A 26,826-nucleotide genomic window follows, 5' to 3' on the forward strand; every position below is an offset into this window, starting at 1 on the left:
ATGTCCAGGAGAAGGTTTACTGGGTCGTGTTTTCACTTTTCTAGGAAGCTTCCAATACTGTTTTCCATAGTGTCTGAACCATTCTGCATTCCCCCTAACAGTGTACAAGGGTTTCCTTTTTCCCACACACTCACCAACACTTGTTGTCTTTTGACCTTCTGCTAATAGCCATTCTAACTGGTATCAAGTGATGCCTCATAGTGGTTTTGACTTGCATTTCCCTGATGATTCATGATGTTGAGTACACTTTTATATACCTGTTGGTATTCTTTGGAGAAGTGTCTATTCAGGTCTTTTGCCCATTTTGTAATTGGGTCATATGTTTTTCTACTGTGGAAGTGTATGAGTTCTTGATATATTTTAGATATTAACCCCTTGTCAGATTTACGGGTTGCAAAATTTCTTTCCAGACCATAGATTGCTGTTTCATCTTGTTGATTGCTATGCAGAAACTTTTTAGTGTGATGTAGTTCCATTTTTAAAATTTTTGCTTTTGTGACTTGAGCTTTTTGCTGTGATGTCTAAAAAATTATGTCCAAGGAGCAGTACCCTTGTGTTCTTTCTCTTCTGGGACTTTTATAGTTTCTGTTCTTACATTTGGGTCTTTTATCCAGTTCGAGTTTATTTTTTTTTGTATGCTGTAAGGCAAGGGTCTAATTTCATTCTTTTGCATGTAGAAATCCAGTTTTACACACCCTTAATTGAAGGGTTTTGTTAATATTTTTACAGGACTTTCTAATTTCTAAAAAGTGCATTTTTCATTATCTCATTTTATCTTCATAACTCTGTGGGGCCCCAACAAATATTAATATCATTCTTTTTTTATAGACAAAGAGGTTGAGACCTGGACAGTGAGGTTCAGTTGGAGACGTAGGATTATAATCCAAGCTTCTGACTCCAGATCTAATTTGTTACCCCTCACCACCCTCAGAACAGCTCATTCTCATTATTCACCGTTGTTATGTTCTATAAAGTCAATGTGATCACCACACTGAGAATATTAAAACATTCCTCCTAGGGGAAATGCAGAGCTAGGTTCCTAAGAGCCTCTGTTCACAACAGTTTTGTCAGCTGATCAATACATAACCTTGTTTTATGTGTGTGTTTATTTCAAGAGACCTTATTTCATATTTATCCCTGGTTGAGTAACAGCGCTATATCTCATGCCTGAATGAGGCATAGCGAACACGCCTGTTTTCTCTATAAGGCACATCACAATCTTCTTGTGCTTAGGAATGAAAGACAGCACTTCATTGCTGCAGTTGGGGCCACTTGAAACAGTGAGATCACCAACAAAAGGCACAAAAATACAAAAACTGTAGCAACTAAATAGACCATGATAAGGATACTTGTTTACAGTATGAGAGCTGAAACAAGAAGGCAAAGCATTGCGTTGTTCAACCTCAGCTGGGAATGTGTGCATGTCAGGTTTTCAGTACTCTGCATGTGTCTGTGAACCACTACAAAAACACCACAAGTTCTGATTTGGGGGTTACAAATAACATTTTGGCAAGTAAAGCAAATTTTCAAATACTGAATCCTTGAATGATGAGGATAGACTGTACCAACTCCAGAGGCTTCAAACTGGAGAACTAACCTTGGATTCTGCAGTTCTGGTCGTGTTAGTCCACTGTTGTCATTTTCTAAGTAAGAAGGTTTTAGAATAATGAATCATGTTAGTTTTTGGACAACAGGAATTTTGCAAGAACAAAATGACCTTAGAGTAGATGCAGTGTAGACGTGTGCTAGTATGCTCCATTGCCCTCACCACCCTCCAGACTTGAATATAACCACAAAGGCCTGTGGAAAAATGCTCAGGTCAGTTTCTGATCCTGAGAAACTCACAGATTATGTGTAAAGTGGGGGCTCTGGGGTGGATGAGAAGAATGTAATACATTCTGAGTAAAAAAATTAGAGAGAATGATAGGGACAGAGGAATAAAGAATTGAGTTCCTTCACTGAGAATTTGGAGAAAGTCATCATGGCTCTTGGTTACAGCTGTCAGTGACACTGAGGGAGACAGAGCAACAGGAGGCAAAGATAATGGATTTGGAGTCAAAGCTGAATTTGAATCTCTTCTCTTGCTACTTGGTAGTTGTGATTGTTTTGGCAAATCGCTTTGATTATGCCAAACCTCAGTTTCCCCTTCTATAAAGTGAGATTGCTAATACTGGAGGAATGTTGAAAGTACCAAATGAAGTAAGTCATGGTTGGGTGCCTACTAGTTCTTCCAGTAAGCACTCAATAAATGGAAACTTTAAGAAAAAGAGGAAAATTATGCTGTGCCTAGTGCTACAGAAATCCTGAGTTGTTTTCCTTATCATAAGTGGTATTCTTACCTTGTAAAGGTGTCACCATTCATTTGCCCAGGTGGGGTACCTCAGATCCATCCAGAGCTCATCTCTCCAGTCAGGCCCCACTCCTCTGGGTCCCACCTCTTACACACCCATCAATTGGATCCCTACTTTCTTTCCACTGGTGTCAGCCAGTCCCATCTCATAACAGGAGCTGTTGTAAGAGTCACTCAGCTCCGGTCCCAGACTCCAGTGTTTCCCACAGCTGACTCTGTTCTCTCCCCTAAACAGCCCCAGGTCACCCACTGCCAAAGAGCCTCTAAGGGCTTCAAATAGCATATGGGGTAAGTTGTGGCACCCTCAGTGTGGCGCACAAGGTTCTTCAATTCCTGATCTTTTCCTTTCTGCCTTTGGAGACTCAGCCCTCCGTGCCCACCAAGTGTTCCAACCCCATTGGACAGTTACTAAGTCTCTGAGCAGCCAAACACTTCCATAGTCCTGCTATTCTTTTCAACCTAAGAATATACTCCTTTTTTCTCCACTTGAGAAACTCGTATTCATCCTTTAGTACCTAGCTCAGGTGACACTGTAACAAATGCTTCCCACAGTTCCCAAGCAAAATTAACCACTTTTCATAGCACTTCATGCGTATTCTGTTTTTGTTATCATGGGAAGTTTTTACTCAGTATGTGTCTGTGTATCCTGATGTCCTGATATGAAGGGAGACGGGCCATAGAGGTCCTTGAGAATAGAGGCTCAAAGTCATCTTCGTGTCCCCACTTCTCTAGCCCACTGTCAGGCATGTTGTAACATCTGCATGTCAGTTGAATTGAATTAATGGAATGAGGATATTGATATGATCAAAAATATAACTATACATCTGTAGGCTGAGCAATACTAAAAGCTCATTGTTTATTTCCAGATATTTACAGTTCAGGAGCTTATACTTTACAGAGATGATGCGAATAGGGCACGTAAAGATAATTCAGCACACAGATGGCCGTGGTTGTCAGAGGACAGTAAATAATTTAGTTGCCCTATAAAAGTGTATGTGAAGTATTTTGAGATGTTTTAAGTCCTTGAAGATAACTAAATAGTGAGGCAGATTTAGTAGTGCTTGAGGGGTGAAGAGAGAAATTCTGATTAAGATTTTAATACAATGAAAATTAGGAACTAGAGACCCAAGCATCCTTAAGATGGGCAAAACCAGAAGTCAAGCAGTTTCCTCAAAGAAAACTGTTTAGGAAGACTATTCGAGTAGTCTTATTTACCGGCTGCTCATACAAGACAGCGGCCAAGACAGCACCGTCAACAGAGTCAATTAAGTGGCCTCTATGAAGAAATCACTAGACTCCCAATCTTAAAATGATAGTAGCTTACATGAGGCAGTATTTATGGGGTGCCTTTTGCTTTACATGGCATTATTTTAATTAATCCTCACAATAACTGTATACAGTAGGTCATTATCCCAGTTTTACAGGTGAGATCATAGAGGCTGGGAGAGGTTAAGTAACTTGCCAAGGATCACATGGTTAATAAGTGTCAGAGTCAGTACACAGAAAAATAATAGTATCCAAGAGTTACTTTAGGACTAATTCCCTAGGCTTTTTGTCAGTTAATTGTTGTCTACTAGTGTTATTATAGAATGTCTTAAAGACCCTATGTGTGTGGCTTTAACTAACGTCCCTGGGGGCTTTCTATTTTTTGAGCAGCATGTCCATCTAGATATTCTACATACCCAGTGGAACATTTGTAACCCATTCCTCTTCATTTTTACTTTGCTTAGATAGTATTGGCTATTGCTGCTTAGACAATCCAGCTGCCAAGACAGCACAGTCAGCAGAATCAGGCAAGTGGCTTCTATGGCGAATTCATAGACAACCAATCTTTGAAATGACAATAGTTTACATTAGGCAGTGTGTATTGGGTGCCTTTTGCTTTACATGTATTATTTACACAAAAGACTTTCCTTCTTTCCTTTCTTCCTCTTATTTTACTGTTTCCAGGATTATCCAAGATGCATTTTGAAATTCTGTTACGTAGAGGAGAAAAAATGATAAATATCAATGTCAGGATAGGTAGTAGGTACGTTTTGGGTGTCTTTATAGCCATTTTTCTTTTAATAGAAGTTTGGTTCCTCATTTGCTTTCTCATTATACTTGCTAGATTCATTGAACTTTCTTCAGCAGCATGGACAAATGAATTACTAAAACCTCCCAATGGGTCTGAAGTAGTAGTTTCACTGTCAGAGTGACTTAATTAAAATTCCTAATTTAGGCCGGGCGCCTGTAATCCCAGCACTTTGGAAGGCCAAGACCACCTGAGGTCAGGAGTTCAAGACCAGTCTGGCCATCATGGTGAAAACCCCTCTCTACAAAAAATACAAAAAATTAGCCGGGCGTGGTGGTGGGCACCTGTAGTCCCAGCTACTTGGGAGGCTGAGGCAGGAGAATCACTTGAACCCAGGGGGTGGAGGTTGCAGTGAGCCAAGATTGCATCATTGCACTCCAGCCTGGGCAACAAAACTGAAACTCCGTCTCAATAAATTAAATAGATAATACAATAAAAAAATTCCTAATTTGCATGAGAAGGCAGTTAGTTGGCCCTGGGGGCATCAGCAGCTCATCGAGGATCCCCTTGACCTCTTGCTGCTGAGAGCCAGACCCATTCTTCCTTCCTTTGGGGGCCAAAGGAGCAGTGTGGTGGCCTGGGCTCCACACAGCTGCACCTGCAGCACTGGCCACACACCCTGCTCGTGAAGGCCAGTCCTCGGAAACTCCACAACCCCCCACAGAACCTTAGGTGAATAGAACAGAGGGACACAAGGACAGGAGGTTTTCCACAATTCCCTTTTCAGTGACCGTGCACTTCCCAGGCAGGCAGCGTGGTATAGCTGTGGGTCAGGATCACAAATTTCACTCCCACTTTTCTAGACGCACCTATCTCCATTTTCCAGATTGACTGACTCTTTTTTTAAACAGAAAATATCTTACTTGATTCCATAGCTTGCCTGTGTAAATCCTGGCACCTATCCAAAGAGCCCCTGTCAAGAGTGATTGATGTTCCAACTCCTTCATGGCAGGCCTTGGCTGGGGGTGCCTGGAGGTCCCTGCCTCGTAGGACCAGGGGGTGGGAGGACATCCAGTGAAGGGGGTCACTTAGAACACCTGAGGCAGTTTTGGCTATTACAGTTTTTGGTTTTTGTTTTGAGATGCAGTCTGGCACTGTCACCAGGCTGGAGTGCAGTGGTGCAATCTCTGCTTAGTACAACCTCCGCCTCCCAGGTTCAAGCCATTCTCCTCCCTCAACCTCCCGAGTAGCTGGGACTACAGGCATGTGCTGCCACGCCCAGCTAATTTTTGTATTTTTAGTAGAGACTGGGTTTCACCATGTTGGCCAGGATAGTCTCCTGACCTTGTGATCCACCCACCTTGGCCTTCCAAAGTGCTAGGATTACAGGCGTAAGCCACCGCGCCTGGCACAGTTATTTTTTTTTAAACAATTGACCAAATATGAGCCTGACTTTAGTCTTCCTGGTCCTTAGCCTGTTCCCAGGTATCAATGTACAGGACCCACTTCCCTTAAAAGAGCCCCCTATGGCCAGTATATATACATAACACTCCATTTCCTTCTAACCCGTGTGCATCCACTGGCTTGGGTCATAGCTTAGCACTGCTGCCTAAATGTTGTGCATGGAAAGAAAGAGCCAGCCTGTAAGCCCTTCCAGGACCATCCCCTCCACACTGAAGTAATAGCAAGGAAGGGGAGACAACGGTGATATAGACATTTTTCACACAACTTTAAAATTAGTACAAAACTGTTATTATACTCAGTGTAAACAATTGGGCTCTATAATTGGGTTTTCAAAGGTCATAATAACTACCCTAATAATGGCTTCCAGTTCTATCCATGTCCCTGAAAAGGACATGATCTCATTTCCTTTTTATGGCTGCATAGTATTCCATGGTGTGTATATACTACATTTTCTTTATCCAGTCTATCATTGATGGGCATTTGGGTTGATTCCATGTTTTTGCTATTGTGAATGGTGCTGCAGTGAACATATGTGTGCATGTATCTTTGTAACAGAACAATTTATATTCCTTTGGATATATACCCAGAAATGGGATTGCTGGGTCGAATGGTATTTCTGGTTCTAGGTCTTTGAGGAATCGCCACATTGTCTTCCATAATGGTTGAACTAATTTACCTTCCCACCAACAGTGTAAAAGCATTCCCATTTCTCCACAGCCTCCCCAGGATCTGTTTTTTTGACTTTTTATTAATTGCTATTCTGACTATCATGAGATGATATCTCATTGTGGTTTCGATTTGCATTTCTCTAATGATTAGCGATGACGCACTTTTTTCATGTTTGTTGGCTGCATAAATGTATTCTTTTGAGAAGTGTCTTCATGTATTTTGCCTATTTTTTAATAGTTTTTTTTTTCTTATGTATTTGTTTAAGTTTCTTGTAGATTCCGGATATTAGACCTTTGTCAGAGGGATAGATTGCAAAAATTTTCTTCGATTCTGTAGATTGTCTGTTCACCCTGATGATAGTTTCTTCTGCTGTGCAGAAGCTCTTTAGTTTACTTAGATCCTATTTGTCAATTTTTGCTTTTGTTGCAATTGCTTTTGACATTTTTGTCATGCATTCTTTGCTTGTGCCTATGTCCTGAATGGTATTGCCTAGATTTTCTTCTAGAATTTTTATAGTTTGGGGTTTTACATTTAAGTCTTTAATCCATCTTATATAAGGTGTAAGGAAGGGGTCCAGTTTCAGTTTTCTGCATATGGCTAGCCAATTCTCCCAGCACCATTTATTAAATAGAGAATCCTTTCCCCGTTGCTTGTTTTTGTCAGGTTTGTCAAAGATCAGATGGTTGTAGATGTGCAGTCTTATTTCTGAGTTCTCTATTCTGTTCCATTGGTCTGTTTTTGCACCAGTACCATGCCGTTTTGCTTACTGTAGTCCCCAGCTACATTCTTTTTACTTAGGATTGTCTTGGCTATATGGGGTCTTTTTTTTGTTCCATAAGAATTTTAAAGTAGTTTTTTCTAATTCTGTGAAGAATGTCAATGGTAGGTTAATAGGAATAGTATTGAATCTATAAATTACTTTGGGCAGTATGACCATTTTCATGATATTGATTCTCCCAATCCAGGAGCATGGAATGTTTTTCCATTTGCTTGTGTTCCGTCTAACTTTCTTAAGCAGTGGTTTGCAGTTCTCCTTGAAGAGGTCCTTCGCTTCCTTTGTTAGTTGTATTGCTAGGTGTTTTATTCTCTGTGGCAGTTATGAATGGGAGTTCACTCATGATTTGGCTCTCTGCATGCCTGTTGTTGGTGTATAGGAATGCTTCTGTGATATTTTGCACATTGATTTTGTGTCCTGAGACTTTGCTGAAGTTTCTTAGCTTTTAAGAAGCTTTTGGGTTGAGACAATGGGGTTTTCTAGATACAGGATCATGTCATCTACAAACAGAGACAGTTTGGCTTCTTCCCCTCTTCCTATTTGAATATCCTTTCTTTCTCTTGCCTGATTGCCCTAGCCAAAACTTTCAGTACTATGTTGAATAGCAGTGGTGAGAGGGGGCATCCTTGTTTCATGCCAGTTTTCAAGGGGAATGCTTCACGCTTTTGCCCATTCAGTATGATGTTGGCTGTAGGTTTATCATAAATGGCTCTTACTAAAAATGTTTTTTCATATACCCACATACCTCTTTTTGTTTTTTTTAGGGGCTGAGTGTTGCTCTGTTGCCCAGGCTGGAGTGCACTGGCACAGGCATGCTCGTTGCAGCCCCGAAATGCTGGACTCAGACGATCCTCCCAGCTTACTCCGGGGTTGCTGGGATTACTGGCACAGGCCACCACACCCAGCTATTTTTTTATTTTTTTGTAGAGATGTGTTCTTGCTGTGTTTCGCAGGCTGATCTCAATCTCCTGGGCTCAAACGATCCTCCCACCTTTGCCTCCCAAATGCTGGGATTACAGGTGTGAGCCACCGTGCCTGGCTACATCTTAATGACTCTAAAATATGGGTAAGGGATCAAAAAAAGTTCTTTCAAATCCTGATCAGTGAGTCTTTACAAATTTCTCTAAAACTTCCAAACTAAATCCAAGGTAGTACCTTGCACGTGTCACTTGGCAAAGCAGTGACGTATGTACCCTTGCATTTTATTCTAACCATAAACTGTGAAGAGCAGAGTGCTGCTTTGGAGCCTTATACTCAGCCCTGTGTAGAAGAGATTCATACGTAGAAAGTAAACGAAGTCCCGAAGGTCACACAGTCAGAGAAAACCTGGAACTAAAATGCAGACCTGTTTCCTGTCTCTGCTTATTTCTCGAGGCTTAGGGTTTTTTCCAGCAGTTAATGCTCATTGTCAGGAGATGCATTCTTCCTCACTGTGGCATCAGTAAAAAAGGGTTGGACTTTTAAAAAGCTGATGAAATTAGGGCCATTTGACAGATTTTATTAAACTTCGGTTTGATAACAAGCCTACTTCTGATACACGTGTGACTTATTTTGGTTGACCTCTTACTGTTCAGCAAATGCTTCTTCAATTTGAAGAATTATATGCTTATGGTTATGGCTCACAAGTGGCCATAACCCAGGTCTGAAAGGATGGTTATTTAAGAAAATTCTTTTTTTGGCAAGAAGAAAAATTTTCTAACTTACTCCTACTTCCTGTTATTCAAATTCTTCAAAAGGATGTTGAAGTAGTTTTTGATTTATTATGTTACATTGTGATGGCACCTAAAAAATCCAAAGCTATTAGAAATGCATAAAATAATAATTCCTGTTTGTGATCTTAAAAAATGGTGAGAAAAACAAAATTTAGACAGCTCAGTGGTGATACTTTAAAATTAGGCTTAGGTTAAATATTTATTATTTTCTTGAACATGGCAAAAACATCTTAAGAAAACACACAGCTAAGAAATATAGTGGCAACAATTCATTTAAATTAGGTTATTAACTAAGCTACCAAGACCTTTAAAGGCAATTAGTTACTACTCCTGAAAGGGTTCTAATATAAATCTTAAGATGTAGGCATTATTTATGCAGTGGTACAAAAAAATGTCATGCACTATGTTAGGTTAGTATCTATTCAGTTTTATTGTGATTGATTATTCAATGAGTCTATAAGACTAAGCCTCAAAAAGTAGTGTATAGTTAATGAAATATATAATCAAAGGGATCAAATCAATTGAGCTTTTTTGGGACACTTACAGAAAGAACTGTGCGGCCAAGTGTGTATGCACTGAGAAGCAGGTCTAATTGTATGGAATTTCTGCTTACTGAAGAACTAGGAATGAATCCGTCATCAGTTATATTATTGATTAATAATTAGCAAAACATTAGTTTTCAGTACTTGAATTTTAAAAAGTGTCATTGGGTGCTCATGCTGCAATCCGAGTCAAATAAGTCAAGACATGTCTCTTTTGTGAGTTCCTTGTGATCATGATTGTTGACCCAAATTCATCTAGGAGTAAGTTTGACTTGAAAGTTCTCAGTGAATTGTGCTGAGCCTAAAAATTCTTTCCAAACTATAGCATCTGTTCTGTATTTACAAACTGAAATAACTACGGATGTCAAATGAAAGAAGATTCTATTTCCTTTAGAAAATCTTTTTTTTTTTTTTTTTTAGAAGTTTGCATCGAAAATCTTTTTAGAGGCCGGGTGCGGTGGCTCCAGCCTGTAAACCCAGCACTTTGGGAGGCCAAAGCAGGAGGATCACTTGAGGCCAGGAGCTCAAGACCATCCTGGGCAACATAGCAAGACCCTGTCTCTGCAAAAAAATGTAACATAATTAGCTGAGTACAGTGGTGTCACTGTAGTCCGAGCTACTGGGGAGGCTGAAGTGGGAGAATCACTTGAGCCCAGGAGTTCAAGGTTGCAGTGAGCCAAGATCACCCCACTGCACTCCAGTGTGGGTGCCAGTGAGACTTCTGTTTTTTTTTAAAAAAACTTAATTGTTTTTTATTTTGATGTCATGGGATAGCCAATGTGTAATTGTTGCCATTTCTTCCCCCCAGTGCCCTGCCAGACCGTTTTAGATTACTTGAAGACGGTTCTGCAGCACCACAACCAACTTCTGATACCACAGCCAGCCGACCAACCGACTGAGGTAGGTCTCTAGTAAAAAGATAGATGTTCCATTTGGAATTCCCTTAAGATGAAGCCTCTTGGTAACTTACAGGTGTATACTAGAACAGATTGGCTAGCATAATAGTTTTCGACTAAGGTTTATGGGTCTATTACCTGTAAGTATGTAATTTGTGGAGAAAGATCATGCATGTGTTTAACTACAGATTCAGCTTCCTACTCTGAATAGGGAAAGACAGAGGTAATGGCGATTTAAATAGCATGGGCAATTTTTCCACAATTCTGTTTGCACAGAGATGCCTGAAATGAGAGACACCATCTTCTCATTCCCTCAGACAGTCTGGGTTCCACATGCCCCTCTCCACATGCCCCTCGCTCTGGGCCCCGCACACACTGGGCAAGATTCTCCAGTATGTAGATAAGCATTCTCCAGATGTCAGGGCTCCTGGACATGGGTTATTTTCTTCATCTGGACTTCACTATCGGTAGAAGAAATGATGTGTTTTAATAGTAATAAACATGGTACATATTTATAATATGTTCAAGGTTCAGTTTTGAATATATGACTTTCATACGAGACTTGAGAACCATGAGCAATCCCCATGAGAATCCCATGGGGAAGCTCTCAGGTTTCCCCCAGCCTAAAAATAAGCCTACCTTGGATTCTCCCTCTCTTCCACCATCATTGCCCTCCTTTCTACTTCCATCTCCTTGCAGGCTCCCAAAGCATGCTGGGTCAGCACCTTCATTCTACACTATGGCACATCTTGCTCCTTGAAGGTTGGGCCCAGGTTTCATCTCAAGGGACGTAGAAGGCATTCGATTTATGCTTGCTGAATGGTGACCTCATGTTGTTCTAATGATCAAACATTTGAAAGGCTGGTCTGTATTCATTATCTTCTCTCTATTAGTTTCCATTTGCTCGTCCACCCTGTAATCTGGCTTCTCTTCCACCACTACCAGAGTTTTCTGCAAGAGGCCCCTGGAGACTCTCCCAGTTATCTGGTCCAGTGGCCCATTTTCCACTCTGGTCACCCCAGGCCCTCACCTCTCCTCCTCTGCGCTCTCTCTTGCCCATGGCCTTAGTGTCAGTACTTTCTCCTGGTTCCTTGCCCCTCTTCTATGATGCTTTCATGAGTTTTTCCATCTGCTGTTCTCCAGAGTTGTGCTCTCTTTCTCTCACTCTCTACTGCCTTTTCTCATCAGTTATGTCTCTTTTTATTTATTTTTACTTCAGACAGGGCCTCACCTTCTTGCCAGGCTGGAGTGCAGTGATGTGATCATGGCTCACTGCATCCTCGCCCTTCCAGGCTCAGGTGATCCTCCCATCTCATTCCCCCAAGTAGCTGAGACTACAGGTGTACACCCCCACACCTAGCTAACTTCTGTAGTTTTTGTTAGTCAGGGCCTCACTTTGTTGCCCAGGCTGGTCTTGAACTCCTGAGCTCAAGCAGTTCTCCTGCCTCAGCCACCAAAAGTGATGCGATTATAGACGTGAGCCTCTATGTCTCTTATTCCATTCACTACCTGTGGGTTAACAAGTCCCACACGCATACCTAGAGCACCAGTCCCTGTGGCCCTATTATAGACCACCATGTCAACTGCCTGGCCTACAGTGGATTGCCACACACTGCTTGCTCTCACCACACCTATTCTGGATACCCATCTGCAACTCCTCCTGTTTTCAGTAAAGGTCCTACCAACCTCTAGTAGAAATTTCTGACATCACTGGCCCCCTCATTTCCTACATCCAATAATTCTTTAGCACGTTGAATTGTCTCCCTTCTCCTGGGCTGACTGTCACCTGAACTATTGCAGCAGCTTCTTTCTTCTCCCTTCTCCACACTGGAAAGTTTTTTTCTTTTTTCTCCTGAATTACAGATCCAAACTAAATGTTGTATGCTTAAAATCCTTTGTTCCCTAGAATGAAGTCCAGATTTCCTAACTTGACATTACTGTCATACAAACCACACAGCTGAAAAGCCCACTTCATCCAGGAAGCTCTCCCTGATTGCCACACCCCACTTTGTGCCTGTGTAGCACACTTTTCATAAGTCTAATTCAGAACTAGTTACCTTGCTTAATAGTAAATGTACACCTATGTTTTCCATTTGATGATGACTCTTAAGAAACCCATTAATTACGGGTGATTCGTCTTGGTTTTTTTCAGTGACTCAACAATAGGTCAATGTTTAATAACCTGTGGGTGGCTAATTTAAGAAAATATACAACCAGAATTCTACAAAAATAAAAGGATAGGGAAAATCTACATTTCCTCTGGATAGGACTATTTAAACTTTTATGACTCATCATCATTATGACTGTACTGTTTTTATTGTCATTTCAGGCATATGAGTATTTTCTCATTTTTATTATTTATCACATTTTACTTCTATTAACTATGCTAAAACAGGTTTATAAATCTCGTCTGTAACCCAGAGAGCATTCTGAATTGTGTTTGGGGCTATAAATTACTTTCTCTTTCTTTCCCTTGATGAAAATTACCTCCAATTGGGATTCCTACATTTTATGAAACCAACATTTTATGTAGATCTGCTACATTCAGTGGATTTTTTCAAGGGTTTTGAGAAAGCTCCTTTCCTGGATTGTCGGCTGCCAAATCACCAGTCCCTCCCATCTTGAAATAGACTGATTTCAGGGGAACAGCAAAGCATCGTGCTTGGGGTGAACCCTGAACTCAGGGATGGCATCCCCAGGCCCCTCTTTTGAGTTGTGAAACCTTGGAAAGGGATTCGACCTCCTGGCTTAACAAGTTATCGTGGCTTAACAAGTGTGCTCACTCCTGAGCAGAACAGCTTTTAAAAATTATATAGTGTTAAATAAACAGTTTAAAAACCAGCTAGACAGTTTTTTCTAAGGCTGACAAGAGTATTTACAGGGATCATCACTAAGAGGATGGGGGAAGTCTCGTTTTTTAAATTAAGGATGGCAGAAGTCTCATTTTTGTTTGTTTGTTTGTTTGTTTGTTTTGAGGCGGAGTCTCGCTCTTGTTACCCAGGCTGGAGCGCAATGGCGCGATCTCGGCTCATCGCAACCTCCGCCTCCTGGGTTTAGGCAATTCTCCTGCCTCAGCCTCCTGAGTCGCTGGGATTACAGGCACGTGCCACCGTGCCCAGCTAATTTTTTGTATTTTTAGTAGAGATGGGGTTTCACCATGTTGACCAGGATGGTCTCGATCTCTTGACCTCGTGATCCACCCGCCTCGGCCTCCCAAAGTGCTGGGATTACAGGCTTGAGCCACCGCGCCCGGCCCAGAAGTCTCGTTTTTAATGGCTCCTCATCTATGTTGGTCTCCTTAAAGTTCTTTAACTTTGCAAATTTGTGTTCAGTCGTTAAGAAAAAGTAAGAACTCTTCATTGTAGCCACCGTCATTGGGTGTCTGCTGCGTGCCAGCCAGCCACAGAGGCCTGTGCTCTACTGCATTAGCCATTCAACACGTTTACTGCGCCTGCATTGAGTCAGGTGTCAGGTGATGTATTTCGCCATGAGAGTCTGGCATTGAATAAACAGGTAACAGTCTCAGCCTTCATAAGTGTATCTTCTGGTGGGAGAGACGGCAGGACTCCTCACCATAAACCACCAGGCTGGTATTATCATCTCTACTTTAACAGAAAGGACTTAAAGTTTAGAAAAGTCATCTGCCTCAGACTGAACCCAGAGCCCAGCTGTAAAATAGACCCAGTACCTCCACCTGTGAGGAGAAAGGAGGCAAGTGTGCAAAGTGCTTGGGGCAGGTGCCTCAGGCTGTCATCAGTTGCTCAGTAAATGGTGACAGTTATTAAGCTTCCACAGCAAAAGTACTGGTGACACAGAGAGTAGTTTTGAGAGGGCCAGCCGCTGGATTTTACCCACCCCTGGCCCACCCAGCTGCCTGGGGGGGCCGAGGTGTCAAACAGTCAGAGTCCTTAGGAGCCCTTTCCTCCAGTGCTTGGGAAGCAATGGAATTATTTTCCCTGCTGCCGCTTTCCTCCTCCCGGCCATAGCCTCTGTTCCTAATTTTTGTGAAAGATGCCACCTAGGGATTATCTTGCCTCCTCAGTCTCCTGTACGTAGTCTGGCCATTGAATTGGTTGCCTGACCTTTTCGATCGACAGCTTTCACTTCCATCACTCTCTGTCCTGCACAAACCTGATTCAGGCCTCCATCTCTCACCTCCTGCCATGAAACAGCACCTGGGGCTGGAGGACTTTCAGGGAGCTCTGGACTCTTGCCCATCTTTTGATTGTCTCTTGTATACGGGGTCTTCCACTGTACCCAGCCAAGGCTTGGCTCATTCTCCCAAATAGTCACATCTTGCACTCATGATAATTGAGTTTCTTTCAGCTTTACAGGTGGGGAAACTTTGGTCCAACAACTTGACGTAACTTGCTCAAGTTAGTCTAGTAAGACATAGAAGCAAGATTCAATTCAAACCCAGCCTGACTGTAAATTCAGAGCACAAACTAGGTGCCTCAGCTGTCCTCCTTAGGAAAGGAAACTACATCGCGCTGTTGCTAGTTGAGGAAAGTGTGAATGCTGCCGTGATGAGTCTCCACGTGCAGAACTTAGTGCCAGTTTCCCACCACACTGGGCTGCCTCCCTCTTGTTGGCTCCTATGCCATTTCCCCTTCTCAGCGTTTAACTAAACAGAGCACTTTTTGAAATAAAACCCTAGCAGATCCAAATGGTGCCACATTTATAACCTGTAGTAAATTTGCCGAGTTGTAAAATGAATGAGTTTTCCCTTTTTTGTTTTGTATACCTTAATTACTAGGGAGGGAGTATATTAAAACTAAGATCATGGGTTAATTAATTTGTCCTGGACTGTAGAATTTTATGGACAACCAGAACTAAAGCAATGGTTGTGTAGGTGCAATTGATTAAACATGGATTATAAATGTTACAGAAATTCCCATAATTAATCCCATTGCAGCTATTTAGCCTGGGAATTTTATAGCAGACATAAATTATGAAGGTGAAAAGTATGAAAATTTTTGAGTTGACATAGTGGCATTTGCAGAAGGTGTAATTTGAGGAAACCTGTTTTGCATGATTATTAGCGATTTTTTTTCAGTTTCCACAATTCTCCCTTTTTAAAATTTGCTTTTTAATGTCGTTTCCATTGTAATGCAGTGACTACCAGATGTTGCATGCGTTAAACACAAGTAATGCCTTATTAAAATAGACCACCAGCAGCATTTCTAAAAGTACTTAAAAGTAACCAAAGAAAGAAGAGACCTGTTTGATCATACTCTTCAAAGTCATTTTTGCATATTTTAATGGATTGAAAAGGAAAGTTACAGGTTATGTTTAAATAGTGTTCCCTGTCATTGGATCTTGACACATTTTAACCTACCTGTTAAAATGTAAGTTATAAATAGCTCCCCTTCAAAGGTGTTCATTATACCTCATTGGCTCTTGTTATAGAAAATGCAAATGTAATTTGAAAAGTGCCCCTTCTGAGTCTGAGCAATTACTTGCACACTTCAATACCTGGTTCATTGTCAGCATAGCCACTTGGTTAAAAAGCATGTTTGCCTTTGAAATGGAGATCACTTCGGCTTCTGGCTGGCTGGCTCCATGGGTAATGAGAAAATATTTCGCTTTTCCAGGGAAGCAAGCAGCTGTTGAACAACTATCCTGTCTACATAACGAGCAAACAGTGGGACGAGGCTGTAAATTCTTCAAAGAAAGATGGGAGACGGCTCCTTCGATACCTCATCAGATTTGTTTTCACAACCGATGAGCTTAAGTACTCATGCGGCCTTGGGAAAAGGAAAAGGTCAGTGCAGTCAGGAGAGACAGGTCCCGAAAGACGCCCTCTGGATCCAGTTAAAGTAACATGCCTCCGAGGTACTGCATCTTCCGCTCAGTGTCACCATCTGTGATCTCATTTCACCGCATTGGCTGTGGCTCTCCCTGTACAAGTGTTCAGCCTTATTGTATTTTGATTTCTTTCTGCTGAGAACGTCTAGGCTTCATGTGGCCCATCTACTTGGTATTGAGAAACTCTTTTAAAAATCTCCGTTTGCCTTAGCATTGTTGTTCTCACTTAGTGGTACATAAGCATCGCATAGCACCTCATGTTTCACACTTCCAATTCAGATTTTCTTTGCTGCCAGAGAAGGCCACCTCCAGCAAAACTGGAGCATAGGGGAACGCACACAGGAAGGGAAGGCGTGGAAATTTTTTTTTATGGGTAAAATGTTACTTCATTTCCAGTACTAGTTTGTGTCCCCTTCTAGTATCTTCTCAAGAATACTTGGCCAAACCCCTTAAATTTGTTTAGGATTAATTCTCCTTAATGCTAAAATATACCTTGCCCAGTAAAACGTTTTTCTTTTGGTTAAAAAAAAAGTTTCTATTAAATGTACTGCATAGGTAATACGACTTAAGCAGTATTAATAGCGATTACTTCACAGTTAATCTGCACTATTGTAGGCCAGGCAGAGGGGTGGGGAGGAGGAATCAGGAGGTATCCAGTTGATTCAGCGAGTGCAAATAAACACAGACCTAGACAAATAGAAGTGTTATAATGCCAAGAAAACATTCACACCTGAAAAATCCATATCAGAAAGCTCAATATTAACCTGTACAGTTCAATGGCAGTTTTATTGGCTGGAAAGACTTAATATTGATTTACTCTGAATAGGGATAAAAATTTTTCCTGGTGAAGAAATCACAGTTTAAAAAAAAAAAAAGCCACATTATCACTGCTAAGGCCCTGGTTATTGCAAAGGATACTTACGCACTCCCTCCTGAGATGCCCATAGCAATTCTGGACATCATGTGCGTAGGGTGCATATGTAGTACTTGTTAGCAGCTGAGATTCCCTAGGCCTTCGCCCAGAGATTCTGATCCAGAAGGGATGGGGCAGGCATGTGTGGTTCCTAGATTGAGACAGCCTTATAGGCTTATGTGCATGGCCCACAATTCAGGAAACCGCTTGAGAGGAAAATGCCTATATTTATTAGACACAAGTGCTCCAGAGCACCTGCTATTAGCTGTCTGAATATTCCACTTACTCAGAGTGACTAGATGGTAGAAATTTGCAGGGTCTGTCCTGCTAAACTAACCATCGTTTTCTGTATTTCTTGACATCGTAAGAGATGATGGAATTAACTCATCCAGAGGCGGTGTTGAGCTTGGGGGCTTGAGTGAGTGCACTGGCTGTGTGTACTCAAGGGAGTTGCATTTAGGCTTATTTATAGGAGTCAAATAAGGGGTCTCATCACTGTATTGTTTTTCCAGAAATTCTTATTCAACATTTTACATTTCTATAGGAAGTCAGTAGTACTGAGGGATTAAAATACATCCCAGAAAACTAGTGCTGCTGCTTTGGAAACACTGAAGGAGCCACTGTCACACTGATACCTGATGCAGCCCAGGCTGCCTAACCAGAGACTGCCATCTCCAGCTCATTTTTCACTTAGGGCCACAGTGCGTGGACCTCCATCCAGCCCTTGGGTGGAGAATACATAGGCAAGACATGGTGATTGTCTGTGTTGGAGGTAGCTAAAGCATTTCACTCTTCCAGGCATTTTAGTTGCTTTGTGGTGAAATTAAATATTTAGAGGAGACATCATATAAAAAATACTTGCCAGCCCATGTATAGAAATTACGTTTTGAGAAATAAGTATAGCTAATCATGCAACATTCTAAGAACGTGGGTACCTTTTCTGAACTAACACTCAGGCTCCTCCTCAGTCACTAAGACTCTTATTTTATTGTACTCCATCTTCAAAGTAGTAGCTGGGTAAAGAATACCATGCTAATGATATTTGCTGTGCTTCTGGAGATAGTAACATTCTCAAAACGTGAGCAGGTAACAACTTAGCTTTTGAAATCTCCTTGACTTTTACCAGACAGGATGCATTCCGTGCCTTACAAATTAAATTTACCTTTCATTTCAACAGCAAATGTTCCTTGGAGGGATTACCCTCTCACTCATGCGATTTTTTTTAACTTTTGCACATGAGAAGAAAATTTTTGTATAGAATAAATTGGGTCTAATGAGTGACATCATCATGGCATTGCATTGGATTTCCCATAAAGCTTTTCTGATAGAGCTTCTGTTAAAGTTTAAGCAGCCTGCCCTGTCATCTTCTGCAAAAACCAGCTGTTGTTTTTTTCTCTCTCTCTCTTTTTTTGATGTTGTGTATATTCCTGCAGAATTCATTAGGATGCATTGTACCTCCAACCCTGATTGGTGGATGCCCTCGGAGGAGCAGATAAACAAAGTGTTCAGCGATGCTGTAGGTCACGCCCGACAGGGGCGGGCAGTGGGGACTTTCCTGCACAACGGTGGCTCGTTTTATGAAGGGATCGATCACCAGTCTTCGCAGGATGAAGTCTTCAATAAAAGTTCCCAGGATGGATCTGGGGATTAGTGGACAGAATCTTCCTGTTGTAGCAGCCGGTCCTCTCAAGAGTTCCAATTGTGAAGGTCCTGTTCCTGTCACCTGAGAGCCCAAAGCATGTCATTCTGTCATACTCTACACATTCTCAGCTGCCACAGTACCCCAATAGAAATCCATTTTAGGGTTGTTTGGGAAGTTATGGCGCCTACAACATACTTTTGGAATACTATATTATAAAAATAAAAAAATAGATTTCATTTTAAATGATTACTAGCTAGATGGTGAGGGTGAAAAAATAGGTGAGCTCCTAGTTACCTTTCTCAAATCTTTAAACTCTGCTACCTGGGCAGAGACGGTCCCCTAGGAAGGCTGGGGTAGTGTTTCTGCCCATGGGAGAAGATGGAGACATGGAGTTATGTTAAGGGACAAGGAACAAACATTCTCTTAATTCGAATAAGTTGTCTTTATGTTTTCCAAAGACTTGACTTCATATTTCTCGGCAAGGAATGGCATCATATACTATTTTGACATTAATAGTGTCTATTACTAAAAGGAAGCCAGAGAAGAGAGGCAGCATCTACAGACAGTGATTAATTACAGGTCAGCTATTTTTCTGTTATTTAAAAAAATCCACTGTGTTGATCAAGAAGGCACTATTTGATCTCCGGAGTTTACAAACAGTAGTCATTTTTCATTGTTAGTCAAGAAACATCCAAAGATCCAAAACCATTTTCAAATGCTCAGTTTTTAGGTTAATAAATTAATAGTTTCCACAGCCTTAAATCAGGCTTTGTTGACACAGTGCCAAAGTGATGGGTAGAACAATGAGAATTTCAATCAATTCATTGTTTGGTGCACTGAAGACCAAACAAGTGGTGCGACTAATGGTATTCCCTGAATTGACTAGGTGCTCTGGCATTGTATACACACAGCTTCAAGGCCATTCTGACAACTATGCAATGGGCTTGTCAGTAATTAGTCTGAAATTTGAGGGTCTTTCTCTGCTGATTTGATCTTTAGCATTTGTATGAAACTTGTTTCCCACTGTCATTGAAGAAAACATTTCAGCCCCACTGTGCCTCCTTTCCCCCAGTGTGCCCCTTAGTTTTGGCTAAGTTAGCACTGTGCCTCTCCCACTCACTATTCCCTGGTTAATTTGTTGAACTCCATATGTGAAATTAATGGTACCTTTGGAACCTTTCCTTATTGGCAAATGCTGTAGAGGTGCTAGAATCATTTCTGAGGGCTTCCTGTTTGGAGTCAGGAGAGGCTTTCTTTACCAGACTAGTCCAGGTTACTGCATTCTTTGTAGAGCAAAGGACTAAATGGACACCGTTTATTGAAGGCTACTGGTCATCTACAGACATGACCAAGGGTTTTGAAAATTGGATGGAGATTGAAGTTTATGAGCATCCATTGATAAAGGGTTTTTTGGCTTTTTTTGTCAACATAAACTCATGAATTATCCTTTAGATTTAATATTTAGTTTGCATTCACTATATACAAAATCCTAGAAACAGGTCTTTGTGTAGCTTTTGTTTATTAGCTTTTTTTGTATTACTACCATTCATCCATTGAAAAGTTCAATGTTTATAGAGATGGTCATCTGTCAGATCTGCTCAATGATGTAGGGGAACTAATATTTCAATCCTATTTTGAGAAAATTAACTAAAATTTGTCAAATCTATTCAATGGTAGAGGGAAAACTAATATTACAAATCTATTTTGGACAAATTAGCTAAAATTTAGAAGTAGAAGAAATGATATGAGCAAATGCCATGTTCTTATGGCAACCGTGAGACCAGTATCTTTGGCTATCCAAGGAAGAAAGATACTACTTAAAGCATTTTTAGAGGTCCGAGAAGTTGGTGTCTTTCTTACGAGATTCTTTGACAACATGACATCTTTGCTAGAAGAAAAACCCCACCATAGCCTCATCTGTTTTTCCATCTTACCTTCTCTTAATTTTGTCTTGGCCTTAAGTTGTCCATACTGCTGAGTACATTGTTCTGTTTTTCTATAGCAAACAATATTTGATCACTCCTTTTAAGAAAAACACACTAGCCTTGTTTTCCTGCAAGTTTGAGGGTCCTGAACACTTCTTCATATCTAAGCATCATCTTGGAGCCCTGTCATGCTGGTCTTCGCTGAGGCCAGCAAGAGCACTTTCTGCACTCCCGCTCCATGGCCGTACATGATGACACGCCTGCACCACTGCTGCAAGGGCAGGGGACAGCAGCCTGTGGTTTGGCTGTCACTGTCACCTCCTGAGAAGGCTGCTGTGCCAGGCTTGCACACCACCTTTGTTCCAAAGTTACACATGGTCTCTTCCCTCATACCCACTCTAGGTGAATTATTTCTCTATCAGCTGTTTCTCCATCAGCAAATTCTGAATGTTGAGACTGTTTGTTCAGCATCTCTTTTGCACAAGGCTGACAGACTCCATAAGCAGCATCACACAGCCAGTCCTAACTCCTCTCCCTGGTGTAGGACCTGTGACTTTTGCCCCCTGGTGAGATGTTCCATTATACTTCTACTGTTTGTATAACTGCTGGGTTCCTTTAGCCAAATCTAGCATCTCACGAAGGCACTAGCAGCCACTAGGCTATGATACAGCATCAGTGTAGACACTTGCTCCTCTCCTTAGGACACATCCACACTGCCACGTGAGCTTCACCTTTAAGGCTGGTATGTGCCTGAGTTCATGGTGGTTGTCTGCATGGTTTCCTGATATTTAAATCAGGGCCTACAAAGGATGTTCGTTTATTTTTGGTTAAGGCCCATCAGGCCTCTATGTAGCCAGGGTAAAACTCACCACTACGATCGGATGCTGTCATTACTCTGTGAGCCTTTCAGTTGAAATCCTTGGAGACTTGAAGGTGTTGCTTATCATTTTGATTTGATTTTCTACATCTTTATCTGGCAAATGGACAGATTGCTCTACAAGAAACTTAGTCATGTCAGCTTTTAGAGTCCTCCTTGAGTCACGTTAGCACTGGTGTAAAATAGATGGAGTTAAAACAGCTCAGGATGCAGCTATGCCTTCACTTCATTGGTTAGAGGAGGTGGTCACGGGGCTGGCCTGACAGCAAAGACTAAATGTGGCTTTTTTGTCAATGACTAGGGGTGATCCATAAGCCTAGCTATCAGAAGAGCCATACCTACCAAAAGTGACAGTGTTTTCCAAATTAAAATCTTGTCAAAAAGATCATGCTGGCCTTTCACAGTGAGCTGAAGCCCCAGGCTCAGTTCCAGCCAGGTTCAGGATGACCCTGGAATGATCTGAACTGGATGGTGTAGGCCAGGAGCCTGTGGAGGGGGCCAGTGTTTTGCAAGCAGATGCTGAAGTCACATTTCTCACTGACTCTTTTGACAGTGCTTCGTTCAGAATCTCATGGTTTAACTTAGCATTAAATGCTTTCAAGAAAAATTGTAACCATTTAAATTTTACAAGTACTTTCTTGTTTTACTTGGACATTTTACAACTACCTTCCCTATTTACTTGAAAATATTTCCTCCAGCCCCTGAACCCAGGCATCACTTTTTTGGTTTTCCTCATTCCATCACAGCATTTAGGTGACTGTTACCATTTATGTTTCATTAAGCTTCACTAGGAATGTAAGGGTAATATTACAGCGTTTGCTGAAAATTGCTATCATCTCCTTTGGTAGGAGAATTGAGCCATGTAGCTACATCACAGCTGTAGAGTTAGTAGGTGGCTGTGTGATCTGCATTGTTTCTTACCTTTCATCAGTGACAGACACATTGACATAAGAGATTCCTTTGTCAGGATTATAAGGAGATATAAATGATTACCGTTTATTATTTGATTCAACTACTCCATGTGGCATCAACTAGAGGTAACTGATATTGATAGGATTTTTTAAAGTCCAGTAACTATTCTTGTAATATCAGATATTTTGCCCTAAATTAGACAGTAATCCAGACTTCGAATCTATAGGTTTATGATTCCTGCATTGCCCTGCCACTCAGTGGCTTGTTGCCTCCCATCTGTTGTTCTCAGAAAATGGTTGGAGCATTAGGTAAAGATGAAACGTGCACTATGTTCAGAAAAGCAAACATCCATTGCCCTCACTTACATTCCATTCTTCACTATATGCTCTAGAACTTAAACCTAATACCCATTGACTACATCCTGAGTTTCTTAGATTTCAGTTATCTTTAAAAATCTCATTCATGGGTAATAGCTTCAATTTTAGAGAAGATTTAAACGTCTAACTTTCCTCATTCAGTGCTATGTCATTTCACAGTACAGATCTGCGTTAATTTTTGACAGCTCATATATACAGATTTTTAGAAATGTAATAGAAAATGATTTCGCACATATGGTGCAAGTCTTGCTGGTGTATGTTTAATGTGGCAACACGTGCCAAAACTGTTTGGCAAAACATGTCAAATGGAGTGCTTGAGTCGGAACTCTAATGTAAATGTGTCTAAACAGCAGTGTGTATCATTATGTTGTATTTTTGTAAACATAGTGATGGCTTCTTTCAGTCATGTAAGTACTGGATAAAAATAACCACTTCACTTGGAATAATGTAGGAAAATATCACCCAGCGGATAGTCCTCTGCAAAGCTACATTGTCAGCCAGTGGCACTGGTTCTTTCATTTATGTTAGGTTTTTTTTTTTAGAGGAGAGTGAAGAATTGACATCAGACAATATGGAGAGCCAAAATAATAACCTATCAATATTTGCCTTCTAAATGTGAAATGTAACATTTTAACTGATCTGTGTACACATTAGAGACCACTTTCACCCTCCACAGCATATTCAGTTGCAGGTAACACTGAGAGGTCAAGACCTCTCATCTAATGATCAGCTTGGTTAATTTGACTTCTGAAGGCACTAAATTACCAAATCTTTGCAGTAATGGTGACCAGATTAATTTCCCTCATAACTCTCTATAGCTGCCTGATAAAAGGGCTTTTTTATTGAATCACAGATCCCAAAATTACAATGAAAGCACATCTGCTAGTAAGACTCATTTGAAAATCTGTTTATTCTTAGAATAATTGGGCTAGTGCAAGTGGCCAGATGTATCCTGGCCACACTGGAAAACTATTTAGGCCCATTCAGAACCACTTAATTGCGACAGCAGTATATACAACAACTATAGCTAATATCTATCTACTGAGTTCTTGTGTGACAATTACTTTGATAAGCACTTTAATGCATCCTCATTTTAATCCTCACAACTACCCTGTGTGGCTGTTATGGTTCTTACCCCAATGTATTGATAATGAAACTGCCCAGGGCACTCAGCTAAGAAGAGGATCCCTTTGGGCATAGTAAGCAGAATGACCAGTTCAGTCTTCCTCAGTAGTTGGAGCACAGTTCTCAAGGCCCATCAACACTTTAGAAGGGATTTGTTGCCTTATTTATGCCATCAAAGGAAAGTTGATATTTGTGTTACTGAAACCTACTTCTAAAGTATGTCTGTACTTAAGTAGGAACATACAAACCATATATCTTCTGGGAATTGCCCAGGTTTCTGTATAAGGCTTGCTCTACGTAAGATCCTATGATGGAAACCAGAATAATTTTTTTTAAAGTGGGTAAATTAAAATCACTAGTATGTTCACATTTATCTCATAGGTTCCTCATGCAAAAATGCAGGGAGATAAAAGCAAACTTTGAACTCAGTGAAGTGAGAGTCTTTGGGAACTCCTAGATGTTAGAAATAGCACCGGGGCATCAGTTAGCCAATGTTTAATTCACTTTTCATGTTTGTTGTCTTTGTAGCTTTAGAGCTGATGAGCCTGGTTGGTTTGAAAGAGAGAGTGTTAATTTATGATGTCACTGTGAGAACTGTTGTGAAAATTCTGTAAGAAAATACAGTACTCTGTTGATTCTTCCCTGTAGTTTGGCTTTAACATCCCTTTGGCTGTGTTTAAGTTCAAGAGCATGCCAAGGCCATGAGGGGCCTGGCTTGTGCTTCTTGGGAACAGGGCATGCCAGAAGAGGGTCATGGAGCTCTCAAGGTCACTGGTCCAGCCTGACCCTGCCCAATTTAAGCATTGCCTTTATGTGTCTCCTCTCTGGAACTTCATGTAGCAGCCTAACACCGGGGCCGACTTGCCTTTACTCTATTTTCTATGATGAATACTTGTGGAGAAACTGTGACAAATCCATTGATCCTGATATTTTTATTGTTGGAGTCTTGTTGATTCTCTATGAATAATTTCTATTTGATTGTACTGTGTAGAGTTAATACCCACTAGGGATATGTTAATAAAACTACAAATGCATAGTGTAATATAGAATAGCAAGATTTTTTTGTGAACAATTTATATAGAAAAGTAAGTTGTTTTTTAAGTGTTAGGCTCATTTCTTTTAGGAACTTAAAATGTTATAAAAGTTTTTTAAACATTCAATATTTTTAATTATAAGAGACATTTGTTACTAGAGCCAGTTATTTCAGGTGTTCTAATTGGAGTGTTGATTTTATTACCTCATATACCTCTAGAATGCCACATGTTCTGTTGGGGATAAAATTGCACAATAAATGTCAAGTCTCTGTTAAGTGTTTTAACTCGCTTTTTTGCATCATTGCAAATACTTTTTGTTTCTTTGAATAGGTAACTTTTCTCTCCCTGAAGCTAAGGCTTTTCTGCTTGTCTCTGAACACCAGGAAAATGTTATATGCTTAATATCCAAATAAAAGATACTCAGTTTTGTCAGGAAAGTGACCAGAAATCATCCAGAAATTCATTTGATCTAGTGAATGAAAGGGATAGCCAGTGACAATCTCAGTGACATGTGGTCCAAGAGGATTTCCATGCAGTATTTTCTACATTCACACATGAAGCACACATGCTTCCTATTCATGGTACCATTCCATCAGGAAGGAAAAAAACCCTATAGCTCTACCTATGACTTTTAAAAATAAACAGATAGTGATTATTTGTGGTTTTTGAACAGTGTTCTGGGTTCAAAAGCAGAATAGCTGTGGCTAAATAAGGGGCCATGGTTGTGGCTTCCCACTTGTAGTTATTACCTAAAATATAAATCTGACATAATCATTAGCAAACAGCACAATTGAGTAAGTGTTATTTCAAACTCAGACAAAGTAAAAGCTAAGACAAGACACTTTTGCGTTTTAGGGAACATAGAAAGGTGTTTTATTTTTGCCCTAGAAGGTACAAACTTAAGATAATAGTTTTTGGTTTTATTTCTGTTTTGAGACAGGGCTTCACTCTGTTGCCCAGGCTGGAGTGCAGTGGCTAAATCATAGCTCACTGCATCCTTGACCTTCCTGGGCTCAAATGATCCTCCAACCTCAGCCTCCTGAGTAGCTGGGACGCAGGTGCACACCACCACACTCAGCTAATTTTTGTATTTTTTGCAGAGACGGGTTTTCCCATGTTGTCTGAGCTGGTCTTGAACTTCTGAATTCAAGCAATCCTCCCACAAAGTGTTGGGATTACAGGTGTGAGCCACCATACCCAGCCTAGTCAGTAGTTTTGGATGGAAAAGCAATACTTTAGTCCAAATAATTTTTGTTAGAATTGGAATATCAGTTAAAGTTATTCGGAAGCATTAAAAGAAGTTTATTAAGTAATACGAGCTGTTGGATATTTTGTAGCAAAGCACACAGAGTAAAGCCACCAATTTAGAAGCATTAGAAACTGGCTGGGTGCAGTGGCTCACATTTGTAATTCCAGCACTTTGGGAGGCTGAGGTGGGCGGATCACTTGAGGCCAAGAGTTTGAGACCAGTCTGGGCAACATGGTGAAACTCTGTCTCCACTAAAAATTATTAATACAAAAATTAGCCAGGCATGGTGGTGCACGCCTGTAGTCTCAGCTACTTGGGAGGCTGAGGTGGGAAGACCACTTGAGCCTGAGCAGTGGAGGTTGCAATGAGCAACAATGGTGCCACTGAACTCCATCCTGGGGGACAGAGTGAGACCCTGTCTCACACACACAAGAAAATTGATTATAAACAAGTTCATTTAGGCTGCAGAAAGCAAAATCAGGCCAGGTGTAGTGGCTCACGCCTGTAATCCAAGCACTTTGGAGGCCAAGGCGGGCGGATCA

General features: G+C 40.9%; 1 protein-coding gene across 2 annotated transcripts in view; it reads left to right on the forward strand.

Moving 5' to 3' along the window:
• The window catches only part of BEND4 (BEN domain containing 4), a 39,089-nt gene extending 13,774 nt beyond the window's left edge, over positions 1–25,315 (forward strand). Inside the window, exons 3-5 of one of the 2 annotated variants that reach the window (XM_017544910.2) lie at positions 10,335–10,426; positions 16,017–16,186; positions 18,577–18,696. In XM_017544910.2, the coding sequence (XP_017400399.1) occupies positions 10,335–10,426; positions 16,017–16,186; positions 18,577–18,586 (272 nt within the window). In that variant the 3' untranslated portion in view covers positions 18,587–18,696. Of the gene's footprint in view, positions 1–10,334; positions 10,427–16,016; positions 16,258–18,576 lie in introns of both variants that reach the window. The other variant, XM_017544909.2, reaches the window with a different exon arrangement.
• The last annotated feature ends 1,511 nt before the right edge of the window (positions 25,316–26,826 follow it).

The sequence above is a fragment of the Cebus imitator genome, unplaced genomic scaffold (assembly GCF_001604975.1).
Source record: "Cebus imitator isolate Cc_AM_T3 unplaced genomic scaffold, Cebus_imitator-1.0 Scaffold173, whole genome shotgun sequence".
NCBI classification, from domain to species: Eukaryota; Metazoa; Chordata; class Mammalia; order Primates; family Cebidae; genus Cebus; species Cebus imitator.